Source organism: Mauremys reevesii, linkage group 10, assembly GCF_016161935.1.
Source record: "Mauremys reevesii isolate NIE-2019 linkage group 10, ASM1616193v1, whole genome shotgun sequence".
NCBI lineage: Eukaryota > Metazoa > Chordata > Testudines > Geoemydidae > Mauremys > Mauremys reevesii.
The window spans coordinates 6,175,271-6,195,842 of NC_052632.1; the positions used below are offsets into that span (position 1 = coordinate 6,175,271).

The window sequence follows — 20,572 nt, forward strand, 5'->3', positions numbered from 1 at the left end:
TCCAAATGAGGTCTCGGACTAGCACCTCCTTATCCCTACTAGAAATACCTGCCTAATGCAACCCAAGACCGCATTAGCTTTTTAACAGCCACATCACATTGCCTACTCATAGTCATCCTGCGATCAACCAGGACTCCTAGGTCCTTCTCCTCCTCCGTTACTTCCAACTGGTGCGTCCCCAGCTTATAACTAAAGTTCTTGTTAGACATCCTTAAATGCATAACCTTACACTTCTCACTATTGAATTTCATCCTGTTACTAATACTCCAGTTTACAAGGTCATCTAAATCTCCTGGAGAATATCGATCCTCTTCGAATTGACAATACCCCCAACTTGGTGTCATCAAACTTTATCAGCCCACTCCTACTCTTGGTTCCCAGGTCAGCAATAAATAGATTGAATAAAAACTCCACTGGTAACCTCCAACCGGACAGTTCCCCTTCAATACTACCCTCTGCAGTCTCCTTTAACCAGCTCCTTATCCACCCCTGGATTTTCATTTGATCCCCATCTTTTCCAATTTAACCAGTAATTCTTCATGATCAAACGCCTTACTGAAATCCAGATATATTAGATCATTTCCCTTGTCTAAAATCTGTAACTCTCTCAAAGAAGGAGATCAAGTTGGTTTGTACGATCTACCTTAATCTATGCTGTAATCTATCCCAGTTGCCACCGGAACCACTCTCTCTTTTAAGATTTTTCCATGACTTTGCATACTACAGATGTTAGACTAACAGGCCTATAATTTCCCGGGTCACTTTTTTCCCTTCTTGAATATAGGAACTACATTAGCTAATCTCCAGTCAGTCGGTACAATCCCGAATTTAGGGATTTATTAAAGATTATTAATATTCTAGGATGAAGATTATCGATTTACTTCCGTTAAGCTGTTCAAGTTTGGCTTCTACCTCAGATACCGTAATGTCTACATATCTTCATTCCCATCGGTCCCTCTATCACTATTCCTTAGCCCTTCATTAGCCTCATTAAAGACCGAGGCAAAGTATTCATTCAGATATTGTGCCATTCCAAGATTATCACTTCTTCTTTCTTGGTTTTCTTCCTATTTATATGGCTAAAAGGTTTTAATCCGGTCCATCTCCACTCGTCGCTTTGCCTTTCTCACAGCTTCCCTGCACCCTCTGACCTCAATAAGGTAGGTTTCCTTGCTGATCCCTCCCATTTTCCACTCCTGGTACGCTTTCTGTTTTGCTCATCCAGCTCGGTCTAAAACTGCTACCTATGAGCTGTTTTCTTGGGATACATGCCTCTGACAACTCCTGCAACTTCAACCTGAAGTAACCCCATCTGCCCTTAGATCCCTAAATATGTTAGCCCAGTCCACTTCCTAACTAGTCGCCTTAATTTAGTAAAATTAGCCCTTTTGAAATCATACACCCTAGTCTCAGATGCACTATTGATTATCCTCCCATTTATTTGGAAATGAATTAGCTCATGATCACTTGAGCCAAGGTTGTCCCCTACAACAATGTCCTCAACAAGGTCACTCACCAAAATCAAATCTAAAATGGCATCCGGTTCAGCAACCACTTGATGAAGGAATTCATTAGCTATCACGTCTAGGAAAAGCTGAGCCCTATTATTATTACTAGCATTTGTTTCCCAATCTATATCCGGGAAGTTAAAGTCCCCATGATCAAGCAGTTCCTATTAGTGTTTACCTCCTTAAAAACATTAAAGAGCTCTCTATCCATCTCTAAGCTAATCACTATCCCGGGTGAGGCTCTGGTAGTTTTCTTCCCCAATGTGACCATTGCCCAAATTGTTCATTGCAGTGCTAGTTATCTCATTACATTTTACCTCATTATTGATATACAGTGCTACTCCCCCACCTTTACCTTTGCATCGGTCTTTCCTAAACAGCACATACCCTTCCATACCTGTACTCCAGTCATGTCCACCATGTTTCTGTTATTCCTACGATATCCGGTTTCAATTCCCGGACCAGGAGCTCCAGTTCCTCCATTTTGTTACCTAAGCTTCTCGCATTGGTGAACAAACATCCTAATTTTTCCTGTTGGGCTCCTCTCACTCTTTTCACCCAACTCGGTAGGGTGATTCTGTGCTTGTAAGTACTGCAGCATTATATATTTGCTTAGGCTTTGTGTTCAGTGGAAATGCTGCATGGCACAGCTCTACTGCTTGTAGCACTTCAGTGTAGACACTCACTACAGTGATGAGAGAGGTTCTCATCTCTGTAGTTAGTCCACCTCCCTGAGAAGACATAACTAGGTTGACAGAAGAATTCTTCTGTCAACCTAGCAGTTTCTACACCAGGCAGTAGGTTGGCTTAACTCTATCTCTCAGGGTTGTGGATTTTTCACAAGCCTGCCTGAGTGATGTAGCTGGGTCAACCTAACTGTCTAGCGTAGATCTGGCATTAGTTACCTCTCAAGTGACATTGGGTGTAGCTGGACCTGCGTTGAGGCAGATCCAGCAGCGCAAAGATATGAAAGGGTAGCAGCCTGTATTCTGGCTCCGAAGCCTCTCTTTGGATTGAATGGATGAATTCCATTTTATCCTCCCCAATCACCATTTATTCCATCACACAAAACCTGGTTTCTCTGACTGTGTGTGTGGAGGAGTATGGAACAGAGAGACAACTGTTGTTTAACAGTGTTGTTGTTTCTTTGTCAACCCTTTTTATTATCAAACTAACTGAGATGAAATGTTCAGTGGAGCAAATGTGCGCTAGCACAGAAACATCAAAATCTTTTAGCTTTTTCAACTGGTTAATTTCCTAGTCTTTTGAATTTACATTATTTTAAAATCCGTTGTGGATGAATCAGTTTTATGTTATCTAACCCAAAAATGAATAAAAGTAAAACTTGCCATTTTGCTCGAGACTTAAATTGTCTGCACCTGGAAAATTTCCGAGGATTTGTAACTCAACTTTCAGAGCTCATTAAGTAACAAGACAGTTCATTTTTTTCTGATGAATATATCAGAGTAACTTTGTTTATCCTGAAAAGTTAAAATAAGAATACTGATACAGTCTAGCAATCAGAGTAAGTACCCCGGGTCCCAGGTGGGCTTGTACATTACTGGCTAGTCTGTGCTGAAGCCAGTGTCACTGCATTTTCACTACTGTTATTACCCTCATTAGCAAGACTATGCCCACCTACACCACAGTTACATCTTAATTTGTGGTGTAGACATGCCGTTTTAGTGGTGATTAAACCTCTGTAGCTCCCTTTGACTTAAATTTGGGTTGTAGGTGCTCAGCAATTCTGAAAATAAGGCCCTAATGCTCTTACAACTAGATATATTTTGGACATATATATTGTTAACTACTGCTTTTAGTGGAAATGTTCATTGAATTATCAGATGCCCGAGGTCGGGGTCCCCAACACGGTGCCCACGGGTGCCATCTTAATGCGCCCATGTCCTGGCCCCCGAGAGAGCACCCGCCGAAATGCCGCCGAATTTCAGCAGTATTTCGGCAGGGACGCCTCTCGATGACGCTGCTTGCCGTCGACAAGTGACGTCATCAAGAGGCGTCGTCCCCGAATTTCGGTGGGGACGCCTCTCGATGATGCCACTTGTCGACAGCAAGCGGCGTCATCGAGAGGCGTCGCCGCCGAAATTCGGCGGCATTTTGGCAGGTGCTCCACCGCCGCAGTGGTCCTTCGTCTGGCGCCTGCCAGATGAAAAGGTTGGGGATCACTGCCCTACGTTAATAGGTGCTTTCCTGTTTTTGCAGAGTGAGGACGTATTGGAATCTCTTTTGTATTTATTTTCATTGAAACAAAGTACGAGTTAGTTTAAATTAAGCAGTACTTAATAGTATATGTAATTTGGTTCCAAATGAGATGAAACGTAATATTGCAGCATTAAAAAGTAAGTTGTAAGTTCACTAAACCTGACATTAACATTTTATTGCTGTTACGAGATCTAATGTTTGAAAAGTTGTTGTTTTTAAAAACAACAGCAACACTCATTTAGAAAATTGTATAAAATTATATTTAGAAAGAGAGACTGTAGTTGGTCACTAGAAAGTCTCATTTCATATTTATAGATCTTAAGACCAAAAGGGACCATTCTGATCATCTAGTCTGACCTCCTGCCTAACACAAGCGATAGAGTTTCTCCTAGTACCATTATAATGTCATTGCATTTTGGAATCTTGAAGGTTACAAATTATATTTGGATGCTGTTTTCTCCACTGAGCTCTTCTAGAAGTGTATCATTTAACAGTTCAGTTAGCCATTCTCTGGTGCAGTAATTTTTGCTAATATTGCCACGAGGGATGTCTCAGACTAGAACATCTCAGCTTACTTTTGGTATAATTGATCAGTATCACCACATGCTGTCATTCAGTTTCTTAACTAATCCTGTAAAAAAAAAAATTGCCTATAGATAATGGGAATTTGAAACTTGTTCTAAGAGTTACCTCAGTCCTAATGAAATTTTGCATGTTTTCTTTTACGCACACAGTGTCTGAAACAGAGAGTGCAAAAGGAAGTGGTGACTGTCTTCCCAAGCTAAATTATCAAAATTCAAGTAGTACTTCAATTCAAGTAGCAAAAGCCACTTCTAACATAGTACGACTCAATGGTACCATTGATAATGCTGACAGTACAGCTGGGGAAGTCAGCACTGGTGAGTTAATAGTTATACTTCATCTTTATTTAACGGTAATTGGGTTTTTTTTTAATCAGAACATAACTTGCATTATTTGTCATGGAGCTGTGTCTCTGCTAGGTTTCAGTTTTTATGTGCACCAATACAGTGATAGGGAGAAAAGTATTGGAGCTTAAACAATTCTCTTTTCTCTGGGCCACTTTTTACGTTTACGCTGGTTTTAGTTTTTGTTTCTCTTTTTTCCCCCCCTTAACCACCAGAGTTGCTGGCTGCTATTACAGCAGCTGACTTGTACATAATTGTATAATGCTCTCCAAGGTCATGATGATGTTGCTTTGGGCTTGGACCATGAGGGTCTTTGTTTCGTCTACACATCACCTATGTTACTGTCATGACACATGTATTCTTCATTGGTCTGAAAAGTAAAAGTACTGGGTTTGTACCTGAACTTTTGTCTTGAATCATGGTAGCAACTCTGCAGCCTCCACCACTTGTATTTAAAAAAATAAAAATAAATAGGGGCTTCTCCAATGGCAGATGACGTAAATGGAAACTATTTTCAGTAATGTCAGTATAAGTTAGATTGGGTCTGTTGTCTGTAAGTGCTTGGGTCAAGGAGACAACTTTGTAAATATTGTGGCTGGATTTCCAGAATTTTTCTTTTCGTGTTTCTGCATGTGCTCCCAAACACCCAAAACTCTACAAATGGCATTTTCTTCTGTCTCTCACATGTGACCTCCTGCAAGTATCAAATTCCTGCAGGTCACAGTAGAGGTGTCTAACCAGTATAATTAAATGAAGCTTCCAACTGTTTTTACACGCCCTTTAGTAATGTGAAGTCTAATTATTCTAACACTGTCAGCTATGGTTGAAATAGTGTGATGTGTCATGCTTTCAGGTCTGTGGATTCTAATGTAGTGACACAACTAAGGAGTCTGCTCTGACAGTCAGACTTCTTTCTTTGGCTCTAGTTAATCACATTAAAAATGTTTTTTTCCCTCAGAAACTGTTCTGTTTGTTGACCCCAGCTATCACACCTCTTCTTAGTGAATTCCCATTTCTGTAAAATGGGAACCTAATTTCATGAGTCTGAAATTTTCTTGCTGCTTTCAGAATACTCTTGGATGCTGTGACTTAGAGGCCCTCTGACAGATGCTGCTGCTGTTTTTCTAAAAATCATTTTATGGGCCTCTCTCTTTCAGTTCAGATTTCAGTCCCTTTTACGGTATATTGACATCCAGGGGTTAGCGAGTACGAGGGAAGCTGTGTGCGTTCTTCTGAGGAGCATAACTCCTTCCCTTCCTCCTCCTCCTAAAATTAGAGGGAGAGCTCCCCTTTTCTCCCCTGATTCAATGGCCAGAAGGGGGGACCATTGTAATCATCTGGTCTGACTTCCAGTATAACACAGGCCATAGAATTTCCCCCCAAAAATTCCTAGAGCAGATCTTTTAGAAAAACATCCAATCTTGATTTTAAAATTGTGAGTAATGGAGACTACACCACAATCCTTAATAAATTGTTCCAATGGCTTAATTACTCTCACCCTTAAAAATTCATGCCTTTTTTTTACACAAGTCTGCATTTGCCAAGTTTCAACTTTGAGCCATTGGATCGTGTTATACATTTTCTCTGCTAGATTGAAGAGCCTATTTGTTTCCCATGTAGATACTGTAAGCCCTTCACCTTCTCTTTGTGATGCTAAATAGATTGAGGTCTGTGAGTCTATCACTGAGACATATTTTCTAATCCTTTAATCATTCCCGTGACTCTTCTCTGAGCCTTCTCCAATTTATCAACATTCTTCTTGAACTGTGGGCACCAGAACTGGACCCAGCATTCCTGCAGCATTCAGACCATTGCCAAACATAGACGTAAAATACCTTTCTACTTCCCCTCTTAATGCACCCCAGGATCACATTAGGTTTTCTGGGCAAAGGGTCACCCTGTGAGCTCATGTTCAGCTGAACATCCACCATGACCCCCAGATTTCTTTGGCAGTCACCGCTTGCCAGGATAGAGTCCCCCTTCCAGTAAGTACAGCCTACATTCTTTGTTCCCATATGTATCTACGTTTACATTTAGCTGTATTAAAAAGCATATTGTTTGCTTGCACAGTTTACCAAGCAGTCAAGATCACTCTGAATCAGTGACCTGTCTTCATTATTTACCATTTCCCCCAATTTTTGTCATCTGCAAAATTATCAGTGAAGATTTTTTTGTTTTCATCCGGGTCATTGGTAAAAAATGTTCAAGAGCGTAGGGCCCCACTGGACAACACACCCGCTCAATGACAGTTCCCTGTTTACAATGACATTTTGAGACCTGTCAGCTAGTTTTTAATCCATTTAATGTGTGCATGTCAATTTTATATTATTCTAGCTTTTTAATCAAAATTTTGTATTATACCAAGTGAAAAGCCTTAGAGAAGTCTAAATCGATTATATCAACACTACTACCTTTATCAACCAAAATGGTAATCTCATCCAAAAATGAGTTTGTTTGACAGGATCTAGTTTCAATAAACCCATGTTGATTTTGCATTAATTACAGTACCCTCCTTTAATTCTTTAATAATCAAGTACCATATTAGCCACTCATGATTTTGCTTCCCTCCCTTGTTCCCCAATATCCCCTAACTTAGAGGGGAAGGATTGCTGTTAGAAGGGAGGCAATGGCTGCACAGCCTGAAGGAACCTTACTGCCAAGTGGGGGAAGCCCAGGCAGTGGCATGAAGAAGCTCACCACCACATGGGTGTACCCAGTGATATGCAGGATGTCCCTGAATATCTCTGGATGTCTGTGCATTTTAAGGGCTGTGCCTGTTCTCTCTGTGCAGTCAAGCCAACCCAGGCCTAGTATCCACAAGCTGATACTATTACCAGTTTGAAAGATTAAGCGGGTTTACATTCTAGTTTTTTTGCTAATTTTGACTTTTTTTTTTAATTTCTTGTTATTTGACAAAAGTAAGGTAACTCATTTCTGTTTTTCAGAAAGCCCAGCAGGGCTGCTATTCACATCCGGTTTTGAGGGTACCAATGAAGCAGGAGTTATTCAAAGTAAAACCTTAAGGAAGAGACATAAAAGTGCTGTGGAACCTGACCTAAAACAGATGGCATGGAGAAGCAGGAACCGTAATCTGAGTGGAGATGCCCTGATGGGGCTCATGATAAATAGAATTAACCAGAATGCGAGCCCTGGAGACATTGTGGAAAAATTAGGAGCTGATGCAAAAATACTATCTAATGTATTCCAGAAAAGCATACGGCCGAATAGTCTTGACATCAGGAAGTCATCTTTAGGGTTTGAGAGAGAGAGTATGGAGAAGGAATCTAGTGATGAAGATGCACCTTTCTATGGCAGTTTTGCAGATAAAACAGAGTCTCCTGTTATCTTTGATTTAGAAGACTTAGATGCTGAACCTGACACAGCTAAAACAGTAAAGTCGTCTAATGAAAAGCCTAAGATGTTACAGCGTAATAGTAGCTTTCTAATAAAACCAATTGAAAAAACAGATGTGGAAACTGGATTTGATCCCCTCTCGCTGCTGGTTGCTGAGACAGAGCAACAGAAAGATGATGATGAAGACGATGATGACAAAAGTGTTTCAACGCCATCTGCAAGGCGGGATTTAGCTGAAGAAATAGTGATGTACATGAACAACATGAGCAGCCCTTTGACAAGCCGTGCACCAAGCATTGATTTGCAAAAAACATACGATGACAAAAATGTTAGTAAAAAGAGTCCAACAGTCACCCAGCCATGCAGAAGATCCAGCCTTCCCCCATATTCTCCCAGGCCAATGCGTCTTATCAAATCCAAAAGTTACCACATAAAAAATGAAGAAAGGCCAAGGAACAGGCTTTGGTCCTCTCCATCTTACAGTCCAGCAAGGGAACAGTCACAGGACATGGCTGGTGCATTAACTCTAGCGTCTCCACCTTCATTCAACTTAGATACACTACTAACACCTACATTTGATGTTCTGAAAAGCAGCATGTTTTCTGCTGGGAAAGGCGTTGCAGAGAAGGCTAGCAAGTGGTATTCAAAGTTTACTACGTATGCTGCATCCTCAAAGGTAAACTTTCACAATTACTTTGAGATTTTTCAAAAGATACATTTCTATGAAGAAAGGTCATAATTCTGTAGAGGCTGAAACACTGAACCTTGTGTGTGGAAAAGGCCTAGTTGGCTGACATACATCAAGGCAGAATATATGCACAGCATCCATTAGTGATGAAATGGGATTTCCCAGAACCTGATTTACTGTACTGGATCACAGCATTCTTCAATTAAATGCAGTGATTGACATTTTCAAAGCAATTGAAGGTCCTAGAAAGTTTGACAAGAAAGTCAACGGCAACTACAGATTCAGTGTGTATTCAAGTGATTATAGTATTAGCAGTACTAGTTTCTTACTTCCTGCACCAGAAGTTTCTGGGGATGCAATATAGATAGCATGTTGTGCCCTGATGTGGGAGCAGATTGGATAACTCTTGTCAATTAGGAAGCAATACTGATGGATTTGGAAGGGCATCTTATTCGTTCAGCTAACAGCATGGTGTCTTTAAGAGGGTTGCTTGGCATATGAGGGGGAATGTAATGTGAAGAAAAATAGGGGATTCTTGACCATTTTCATTTAGGCACAAGCACAGAAAAAATTTTGGTGGCCATTGCTCCCAACAGATATTTTTCCTCTATAGTGTAAATCTTTTTACTAATGATATTTGGGAACTAGATGTGTGTGTTTTCCAGTACTAGACTAGAATACGTGCAGCTTTTATTTAACATACGTCTTTATGGAGGATAGTGATTACTCCAACTAGGAAAAGATTCTTTGGACTTTACTTTAGAGAAGTAAATGAAAGCTTGTCCATCATAAGCGAGAAATTCTCAGATAAATGCAACTTAACTTTGAAATGTACATTTCGTGTATGTACGGTATTACAGCTACTAGACCCTTTACTTTTTATATAAACTCTCTTAAATACTGTGCACCTGGGAAAATGCTTTTTCAAATAGTCTGAATGATGCAGTATTTTTTATGTAGCAAATATCTTTTTGTATATGTTCATTTAATAGATACTTCTATGTCTTTAAATGAACAAAAACAATTTGAAGAAAAATTGTTCCAGCGTTAATTTGAAAAATGGAAGTGCTCTTATATTCAGTGATTAGCTGATCTAAAGCTGTGTCTGCATCAGAATTGTTTTGTTTGAATTCCCACCAATGCTGCCACTGGTTCAACTTGTATCAATCATAGAAACAGTGAAAATGCTAGTGTAGACAGGCTCCCAGTGCATGTTGGGGATCTAATCCAAGGATTTTTTTAAAAGGAGCCCATAGAGATCTACTGAATAATGACTGACTAATTTTTTTATACATATACAGAGTCTCAATACAAATCTGAGGCGAACTATCTATCAGGGAGAAATACTTGGGTGTCCAACTTCTCAAAATAAAAATGTTGTTTTTATCTTTCAGAAATGTTTCCATTTGCCTTTAATTTTCTGAGCATAGAAAATAACAATATCACTGTTTCTTTGTAGGATCAAAATTCAGACCGAGCAAGTGTTTCATCTCTTGGAATTCTGGATTCAGAATCTACCTCTCTAACTGATGAAGATGTCTGCAATGACTTTGAAGGTACTTCTCCTCCTCAAGAGAACAATGACACATCGGTAATTAAGGGAATTGGTCTAAGTAGGACAAGCCTAGAAAGTTCAGCTTCTCATGATGGCTCATCCAAGCAATTCTATCACTGTGGTAAGAGGTTTTTTTATAATTTCATTAAATTTGCAATCCCTTGCTCAAAACTATAGTGTTGAAAGCTGTGGCATCTCTTCATAATTTTAGTAAATAATTTGGGATCACAGTAGATACATTAGCCTTTTTTGTGAGGGGAAGCAAATGTATGCAAACTGCTACCTCACTGCATGCATGTCCCCACCCGTGTGTGTGTTTTCTTATTGCAGCTCCTTGGGAAAGGGACCATCTTTTTGTTCCATGTTTACACAGCGCCTAGTACAATGGGGTTCTGATCCATGACTAGGGAGTACAAATAGTAATAATAATAATGATATTCTCATGAACCTCTATATTCCACCTCATTGTTCCTGGAATTGATCTTGTCTATTAGCCATTGAAGATATTGGAGCCATACAACTGCACTTTTCGGCTAAGAGAGGGTTATATAACCTGCAAATGTCTGTCACAAGGCTTATTGTTTGGTAGCTCATTTTATTGTTCCTGGCTTTTTTGTTTTTCTTCTTAATAGTAATAATAAAAATCCTTAGGACAGTGGTTCCCAAACTTTAACAGCCTGTGAACCCCTTTCACTAAAATGTCAAGTCTCATGAACCCTCTCCTAAAAATGAATATTTCCAGGGATTTTCTCTTTTACCTGAGCATAAATTATAAAAGCAGCAATCTTGGAAATATAAAATTTGTTTTTGACATGCTTATTACACACTATTTATTATTAAGTATTATTTATCATTACAGAATTTTTATTACATTATGAAAACAGCAACACTCTTCCAAGATCTCACTTTCGTAGCTTGTATATCTTTGAATAAGACAAGGCTCCTATGTTTCATCAAGGAGTATCAGATGTGAAACAGCAGGAAGGTATTTTTGAAGCCAACTCAAAGAGTTCCTCCTACTCAAGCATTCAGGTCTTGAGCAGTCTAGGCAAACAACGCACATTACAACAAAGCTTAAATGTATTCTTCATAATAATTTTAAAACAACACTAGCTGCCTATTTAATTTTAAAAACAGCAAAAAAAATCCACCGCCCTTTCCATTTCTTATAAGAAGTCTTGAAATTTGACTCTCCTCAGTGTAACAGATAGGCTTGTTTTGATCTGCTTAGCTCTTGGAAGTTCAGGGGCTGCGGGCTGCTGGCCCCATGCTGCCCAAGATCCCTAGGGACAGCTCTGTCCGCCATTAGGGAATTTTTACCCGAGAACCCCCTGTAACATTTTGCGAACCCCCAGGGGTTCACAAACCCCAGTTTGGGAACCACTGCCATAGTAAAAGGAACATTGTGTTTCCATGTAGAGAACAAGACAGGCATTTTACTGAATTGTCTCTAATCTTTAGAGGAGATTAAATGGTTGTTTTTTTGTGTTACATACAGATTTCTGCATAAATGTCATGATAGAGTACCCCATTTTAACCACAGTCAAATTGAGAGGAAGCATGGTTTAGTGAGGAAAGTATGGGACTGGGAGTCAGAGCTAGGTTCTCTTTGGGGCCATGCCACAGACTGATTTTGAGCAAGTCATTTAGTATCACCTTTTTTTTTTTCCCCCCTGAAAAAAAAATTCCATCATTTAACCTCTTATGGTGAGAAATGTCTGTGTCTCTCTGGACAACAGACAGTAGGAGAACTTCAAATATCTTTCACAGAGCCCTGCAGCTGGTCTCACAGGAATGGACCCAGGGGACAGAATTTCATTTCTGCTGCTGGAGTGGGGAGTGTTTCTGGAGTGGTGGTGTGTGAATATGGGGCAAGTTAGGGGACTGGAGCATGGAAGGGAAATGGGTTTATAGGAAGAATTAATTTCTTGTTTGAGGTAAGGAGTTCAGCATGGTATTATTATTATTATTATTTTATTATAACTGTTTGTTTGGAGTAGAGTCTGTGCATGGATGACAGGCATACCAAGGTTGGGGGAGGTGAAAGTTGCATGGCATACTCTGAGGGGTTATTTGGGTTCTATCAGGAGTGACTGTGCTGGGCTTTTTTTTAGTAAGAATTGAAAGAAAATGCATTTGGACCAAAACAATTTTAACCTCTTCCTGCTCTATCTTCCCTGTATGTGCATGTGAAGGCATGCACACGTACGTTGTCATTAGTAATGGTCAAGTTATCCCTTAGTGAAATATCAGTGTGTTTTCTGTTTGTTTGGTATGAGAGAGATTTTAATCACCTGTACTTCATCTGTAATGGTGGTTCTGTCTAGCTGATTCTGTAGCGGAATCTTTCATCCCTCCTTAGCTTTGATTCGTGCAGGAACCATATGAATTGCTTCATCAGAACCTGTTCCTAGCTATTAGCATGTTCCTGTCACAGAATCTACATATACTGGTTTTCCGTGCTTGGCAGGTCACCGCTATCTCTGTTGTTGGCACCAGGCAGCAGCCTCAGGCCCTGTGTTAGCAACTCATTTTGTTCCAGGCCATCTCCAGCATAATAACTGACGTGCTGTAGCTCCCTAAATATACTTTACTATGTAAAGTCACTTAGTCAAAGACCAGTGTTGATTCTAATGTAAATTTATATTATGTAGTAACAAATACTTCCTTTTATTTGTTTATCATCAATTAATAGGTTCCCTTTCAAAGTTCCCCTTGCCTGACAAATCAGAGTTGATGTCGTCTTGCAGCACAAGTAGCACCAGTGTGTTTCAGAACTATGCTATGGAGGTATAGTATGATATGTCTTGCTGTAGCATCTTAATTTGGATAGAAAAGAAACAACTTTTCTTTATGTATTTCTTAGACATATTCCAGATAAAGACAAAAGAACATATTCCAAGTAAAAATGAGATGCCACTTTAAACTCGGTTAAAACTCCAAGTTAAAGACTCAGAATAGTAGAAATCAGTAAATAGGTGAATGCTCCTGCTCTAAAAATGTCTTGATTATTCTTGCAATCCCTTAGTTTAGAATAAGGCTAGAATTTTCAAAGGATCCTGAGGAAGTTATTTGCCATGGGAATTGGAAATCTAAAAGAAACAGTAACACATCTTAAACAACTCTGTCAATTTAAAAATTATACTTTTTTTTTTTTAACGGTAACTGTGATTAATTTTAGTTTCTTCCTTGGGTCTTTCTCCACACAGAGCCTGCTGTGGGGTGTGTGTGTGCCCCATGCACATAAGCCTGGAACCTTTTAGCCAGCAGTGACTGTTGGGGCCGCACACGCATCCTTCGCTCCCTCGCACCTCCTGTAGGGAAGGTATGAAGGCGAAGCAGCCCCAACAGTCAGTCAGTTTTCTTGCTGCCCATGGTAATTTGTCGCCGCCCAAAGTGTCTTAAGATTTCCTACTCATTCACACCTCCTCCCTCTTGAGTTAGGACACGCTTTACTGGGGCTCAGTTGACATCTGTAGCTTGCTTTAGGGGAAACCCTATTTCTCAGATCTGTGGGATGACTACTTGGAATTTAGTTCATACATTTACCAAACACTGCTCCATTGTGGCAGCTTCTAGATCTATTTGGCAGGGATGTCATAAAGTTGTTATTTAGATAGGACTCCTGTCACCCACTTCTCTGAGAGGTAAGTGCTAGTCAGTCACTTACCATGCAATCTTTGTGGACACATGCTCAAAGAAGATGATTATTTCCCTTACAGTAGCTGGAGTTCTTTGAGAGCCTTTTAGTCTATGCAGATCTCACAACCCACCCACCCTCCTTCCCCACTGATATGGGGCCTTTATTTGGATTCTGTATTAGTGAAGGAACTGAGTGGTAATTAAGGCTGATGCACCATTTATACCTTGGGGCACAAGGATGTGCAGAGAGCATGTGCAGCCCCCACATACACTGCTGGCTAAAATGTTCCAGGTTTGCACAGATGGGTGCACACACTTACAGTAGCATTCACGTGGCCAATAATCCCTTCAGTAACTGGAGTTCTTTCAGATAAGTAACTTCTCTTTATTGATGTTGAAAGAATATTTAAGATGTGATTTATTTTTACCTCTAATGCTGTTTATGTGCTTTTTGCATTTTACTGAATTTGGACAATGAAAATAGACTTGTTAGTTTCCTCTGTTCAATTAGATTTTAGTTCTCATGTACTAGCCATCATTACAGAAGAGTGCTTAAATTCAAGCAGTTATTTATTTATTTTTTTTACTATTAGGGTGTTTGGGTTTCTGGTTTGGTTAAAAAATCGTAGATTTTAGGCCTAAACAACTTACAATGTCCCTTTGGCAAACTGATAACAAAGCCCACATTATTATTCTAGATACATCAGTGTTTGTAAGTTTTGAGCTATCCTGGTAGACCAGTAAGAAGGGAAGCCAACCAATTCAGCTACAATGTATTTGTGTACTGCATGAGCAAATTAATTTAGTTCCTAATCTGTTTATATTAGCCCCTGATCTGTTTACATCACAATAGATCTGAGTCTTCACAAACTCATTCTTGCAGGTAATTAATTCCTCTGAGATATATCGTTCATTCCATCATTCACTTCTGTTTCACCCTAAGACACAAATAGATCCTTGGAAGCATCGACTGAACACTAATGTACTTTGGATTGAAGCTTACTATTGAAGTATTGAAATACATAAATTCAGGCCAAAAAGTTCAATCATGAGTGCTTAAAGTTAGGCAATTACTTTATTTTTAGGTGTCTAGATACAGATTTAGGTACTAAGCTTTTTGGCACCTAAGCATGAAAATTTTGGCCTTAGTCTGTTCTCGTCTATGCATTTTCTTTGTAACAAAGAGCAAAGAGGTTCTGAAGCCCCTATAGAACTCCTCTTAATTAAGTACTATATACAGGTACTCATCTCAAGCTGTTCGCGATGTCGAACTTGTGACTGTCTGGTTCATGATGAAGAAATTATGGCAGGATGGACTGCAGATGATTCAAATCTCAATACCACATGTCCCTTCTGTGGCAACCTATTCCTGCCCTTTTTGAATATTGAAATCCGAGATCTGCGGCGACCTGGGCGGTAATTTATTATATGATTTCTCGCTCAAGGTTTTATATGCTCAAATTTTAATTTTTTAAGACTTTCTTACATTACATTAATACTTCATTTTCTCATAGGTACTTTCTGAAGTCCAGTCCATCTACGGAGAATATGCAGCTTCCCTCACCTTTTTCAAATCAGACAGGAAAGTCCTGTATCTCTACTCCCACATCATGTCTTGCTACATCTGTAATGCCTGTTCAAGATGATTTTAATTCAAAATGGTAAATGTGCATTTTCTATTGACTGATACTTTTACCTGAAATAATTCGGGGGCATGTGTAAATTCATAACTAATGGAAAGAAATTGTATTACAAAGAGATTAAAATGTGAAAAGATACAAGAAAAGTCTGTTTAACATGAGGACCTCCGTACTATTCCTCACTGCCCCATGTGAGCTGGACATTTGGCAGATGAGCTGGGTTAACTGTTTCCATTCCCTCCCTATAGCAGAAAGTCACTGACAACATCCATAATCCTGCATCATTAGCTTTAGTCCCTGACTGGGGCCCTTGTCCATCATGGTTTTCTCATACCATGTTACTGTACAAAAAGCATATTTCTTCTTATGGTGTTTCTGTTCTTTGCAAGGAGAGAGTCGCTTCCCTGTGACATGGGCAGTGTGGTTGGCTGGGTGGAGTCTGAGGTGCCACTTTGGGTCTGGGGTTCTCAGTCATAATGAGGGTCAAGATTCAATGAGTAGTGGGCCACTTAAGTTTTTGTTTTACATCTTTGCCTATTTAACTCCCAGTATGTATGAACACTAAAAGAACAATGTGAAAGCTGGTCTTGTTTGTAACCATATCTTTTCCAGCAAATCTAAGCAGCAAGACAACTCTTGTGCCAGAGGTATCCAAATCCCTTCAGGAAGAAGACAAAATATTGCTGGGTCAGAGTGTCCCAGTCACGCTATAGCAAGAAGTGTCAGTACTTATGGCCCACTGGAAGAGGATGAGAAGGGAAGCCGGAAGCTCAGCCATATTGTTCCCACTGGCAGCCTGCCCACCACTTTGCAAGGAACAACAGTGTGTAGTGGTTTGTTTCTAATTTAAGCAACAGTGTTTTAAATATGCAGTAGACTTGAGCATGCAGAGGAGTAGTAGTGTCATCTGATATCACCTTCCCAAGTTAAAAGCAGAAATAGAGCTCATGATTTTAATTTGAACTAAAATTAATTTCAGTGTGTAGACTTTGGTATTCCTGGAATGGAATAGTTAACATTCACAAGATTTTTTATTTATTTTTTTTATGAAGAGAGCTACATTTCATATAATTTATTTTCTTCCTTTTTTTTACAATAGGATTCTTTGGGACTAGAATGGCGTTTATGTAGTCCTGACCCCATCACTGTTCCTTACCTAAGTCCTCTAGTGGTATGGAAAGAGCTTGAAAGCTTGCTTGAAAATGAAGGGGATCGTGTGATAACAGTGGCAGATTTTGTAGACCATCATCCTATCGTGTTTTGGAATCTAGTGTGGTATTTCAGACGTCTGGACTTGCCCAGTAACTTACCAGGACTAATACTTTCTTCTGAGCACTGTAATAAAAACTCAAAGGTATGGAAAAAGATAAGGCAGTATTGAATGATGAAGACTTGAATGTTTGTCTTTCAGTGATTGATCTGATTCTACAGTCCTTTTGCGGAAATAGCTCTTGTGCAAGTGCTTACAACTAAGTGGGGCCAATCCTCAGCTAGTGTAAATTGTTATAACTCCATTTACTTGAATTGGCCCAGTGTATTTCCATACCTTAACGCTTGAACTTAGACCAAGTGGTGCCTGTGCTGGGTGTAGTACGCTACTGGTGGCAGGCTCAGTGAAGTTTGGTGTGCTGTTCCAGCTACAAGGGACTTCACAACTCACATTTTTTACTTTATTATTTCATGGCAAACAAACAAAAAAAAGGGAGCTGAATGGACTAGAGGGTGTGTAGGTGTTTGATTGTAGAAAGATGAGGAGGAGAAGATCCTTTAGGCCTTGTTTTCAGAGCCCTGGGCTTTCATCATTACCAGGATCCAGACTATAATGGGAAATAGTGGTTTTGTGGCTTAGGTTAAAGCTGTTATCCTCTAATCTACTGGTCTGATGTATATCAGTTAAACTGTGAGAGTCAGCTGTTATAACCGTCCATAAACTACCTCTGTATTCAAACGCTTAATCTTCCTATTCAGATTCCACGAAACTGTATGTCAGAGGACAGTAAATATGTTCTCATTCAGATGCTATGGGACAATATGAAGTTGCATCAGGATCCAGGACAGCCCCTATATATTCTGTGGAATGCACAGAGTAAGTTGTCTATTTAAAAACCAAAGTAGCTTTGATTTTCAGCAACTAAAAACATATTTTGAAAAGAGATCTTTTTTCATTTTAGTTATCCTATATAGATATACAATTGCTTTTTTGATCAAACCACTTTCTTTGTCTTGCAGGTCAAAATCGTACTCTTTTGTTTGAGAGTGAGTGTTATGTTTGTTGCTATTGCTAACTTTTTTGTGATATTTATTTATTTGGTGTGTGTGTGTTTTACAAGTAGATTTTAGCTTCCAGCATACTGCTTCAACAAGTTTTGTTTTCCAGTATAAGTAGGCCACCATTTCTTGTCAGTGTTTTCTTTATGGGAGAGAGAGGAATAGAAGGATTGTGCTTGGTGGTTCACAAAACTTATACAGTAGTTTGTACAAAACATTTCAATAAATCCATCCATTTAGCCTATTTTCTTATTTTAGAATTTTTTTTTAAACTAAGTACTTGAATGCTACTAGAAGACCTGCAAAGGTCAGTAGGCCCATTTATGGCTGTTTATTTGTGCTTGTCTCATATATTCCTGTTCTCCTTCTTTACCCTGATGCTGTTCTGACTTGATGCTTATTTATTTATTTTTTTTGGTAACGTATTGAGTGTATCCACATTTTTATAGCCTTCCATTGTTTTTGGTTTTCTCATACCATTCTGCTTACAAAAAGCACATTTCTTCTTACGGTGTTTCTGTTCTTTGGCAGCCCAAAAGTATCCAGTGGTCCATTTATTGCAAAAAGATGATGACTCCTTTAACCAGGAGCTCTTGAGAAGCATGGTGAAAAGTATTAAGATGAATGATGTCTATGGACCAATGAGTCAAATCTTAGAGCAATTGAACAAATGGCCACAGATTAAAAGACAGAGGTAGGAATACTCGTGTATCAAATTGAAGCAAGCTTTTGCAATGAGCGTGGTATCGCAGTATGAATAGTATGTTCAGAGGTTTACAACCTTTTCAAGGTGTTCAGCAATGTTCTCCCAAGAGTATCTTCTAAATATGGTCAATGTTTTTAAAAAAATGATTATTGCAAAAGCTTTATTTTAAAAACCCTTCATTTTTTAAATTTCATTCCAAATTTTCCAGTAATTTGTTGGCTGGTTGGGTTATGGTTTGTTTGGTTGGTTTTTGTTTGGGGGTTGAGGGTGGTTTGTGGGGGGGGGTTTGACAAAATTCAAGAATTTTTGTTTTGCTTTGATTTTTATTTTCATTTTGAGGTGGGTTTTTCCTCACTTTCTTTTATTCCCCCTTTATTTATTTATTTGTTTGTTTATTTACTTCCCATTTTTTGTATTCTTAAGGTGTAGAAAACGTTACTTAATTCAACCTTTTAAACTTTTTTCCTTCACTTTTCTAGTGGAAAAAGGGGGAAAAGGTTAAAAAAGTGAGAGAAGAGGAAAGGGGGGGGGGAGAAATGAGATTTTGTTTTGTTTAGAAAAAATGTTGACATTTCTAGAGAATCAAAATGTTTCCATGGAAAATCTTTAATTCTCTCAAAAAATCTCACTTTTCTTCAGAAAGAAGTTTGTGACAAAAAAAATTTTTTTACCGTCTCTAATATCTTTTATCACTGGTATATTTTGTGTCTGTCCCATATGTGCATGTTCCAGTTAGAGCCTGATCCAGACTCCACTGACTTCATCGGGAGTTGGATCAGGCCCTTGGCCTATAAACTCCTAGGTAAAGGGACATTGTAATTTTCCATGTTTGAGCACCAAACACAATATAGGGGCTCAACAAAGAATGATTTTCAAGGTGGCATTTTTTTCAACCATGTGGTAAGATAAGTACTGTTTGTTTACTTATGTTTTGGCTTGATTTTTGAATTGTCTGTAGTATTGATTTCAAATGGTACCATCTTTCAGAATTAAAATTAATGACTTGTTTTTTTTTACATTTTTAGAAGCCTCTATAGAGAAATATTATTTCTTTCACTTGTTGCTCTAGGCAGAGAGAACATTGATATAGGTAAGATATAAACTGTATTTAGGTAAATGTAGATTAATGGTTTATACAAACCATTATTTCAGCTTTCAAGGAGACAATATCTATTTTGGTATATTTGAATGTGTGCAATGTTAATATGCTGTGTGTGTGTGTACTGTTACAAGGATTCTTCAGCTGTTTCATGAAAATAGGCACAACTATACTTTTGGCATAGGGTGGCCACCCGTCCAGGTTTTGGCTTCCATGTCTGGGTGTGATTTAGGGTTGCAAGGTGCCTGGTTTTCTACCAGAAACTCCAGTCAAATAGGGGACCTGGCAACGCTAAATAGTACCCAAACCAAAAGTCCGGTTATCACGGGGCATGGGGAAGTGCTGGGTCATTAACCCATGCCAGCCCCTGCTCAGCTGGGGCCACCTCCTACCTGCAGGCAGGCTCCTTGAGAGGAAGCAGCAAGTGACAGGGAGTGAGGAGGAAAAGGAGAGAGCGATGGGGCAGGGAGGAGCGAGAGATGGAGCAAGGCCTTGGGGAAAGAGGTGGGGCCTAAGGGATCTGGTTACCAGCAACTAAAAAGGTGGTAACCTTATTTTAGCATCTGTATAAGTATGGTACAATACGTAGACTTTCTTTTTCTTTCTGCAGATGCTTTTGACAGAGAGTACAAAATGGCCTATGATCGTCTCACAGCTAATCAGGTCAAGAGCACTCATAACTGCGATAGACCTCCAAGTACTGGAGTGATGGAGTGCCGAAAGATTTTTGGAGAACCATATCTTTAAAATATATATATATATATATATATATATATATATATATATATATATATATATATATATATATATATATATATATATATATATAGTAATGAATTGTATACATGTGTAAAGTCACAAAGAACATCTCGGTCTTCAGTGTTTGAAAACATATTTACAAATGTTCTGTGTCAGAAAACTGGAACAAATTGGGCCTATGTACAGTTACAGAAATGGACAATGAAC

General features: G+C 39.1%; 1 protein-coding gene across 4 annotated transcripts in view; it reads left to right on the forward strand.

Annotated features, from left to right (window-relative positions):
- Positions 1-20,361, forward strand: part of DENND4A (DENN domain containing 4A) — a 112,522-nt gene extending 92,161 nt beyond the window's left edge. For 3 of the 4 annotated variants that reach the window (XM_039490669.1, XM_039490671.1, XM_039490672.1), the window contains 13 exons: positions 4,463-4,627; positions 7,600-8,684; positions 10,156-10,372; positions 12,947-13,041; positions 15,134-15,309; positions 15,408-15,554; positions 16,146-16,356; positions 16,633-16,887; positions 17,502-17,619; positions 17,763-17,789; positions 18,333-18,495; positions 19,533-19,597; positions 20,217-20,361. In XM_039490669.1, the coding sequence (XP_039346603.1) occupies positions 4,463-4,627; positions 7,600-8,684; positions 10,156-10,372; positions 12,947-13,041; positions 15,134-15,309; positions 15,408-15,554; positions 16,146-16,356; positions 16,633-16,887; positions 17,502-17,619; positions 17,763-17,789; positions 18,333-18,495; positions 19,533-19,597; positions 20,217-20,353 (2,861 nt within the window). In that variant the 3' untranslated portion in view covers positions 20,354-20,361. The remainder of the gene's footprint in view (positions 1-4,462; positions 4,628-7,599; positions 8,685-10,155; positions 10,373-12,946; positions 13,042-15,133; positions 15,310-15,407; positions 15,555-16,145; positions 16,357-16,632; positions 16,888-17,501; positions 17,620-17,762; positions 17,790-18,332; positions 18,496-19,532; positions 19,598-20,216) is intronic. The other variant, XM_039490673.1, reaches the window with a different exon arrangement.
- Positions 20,362-20,572: the final 211 nt, after the last annotated feature.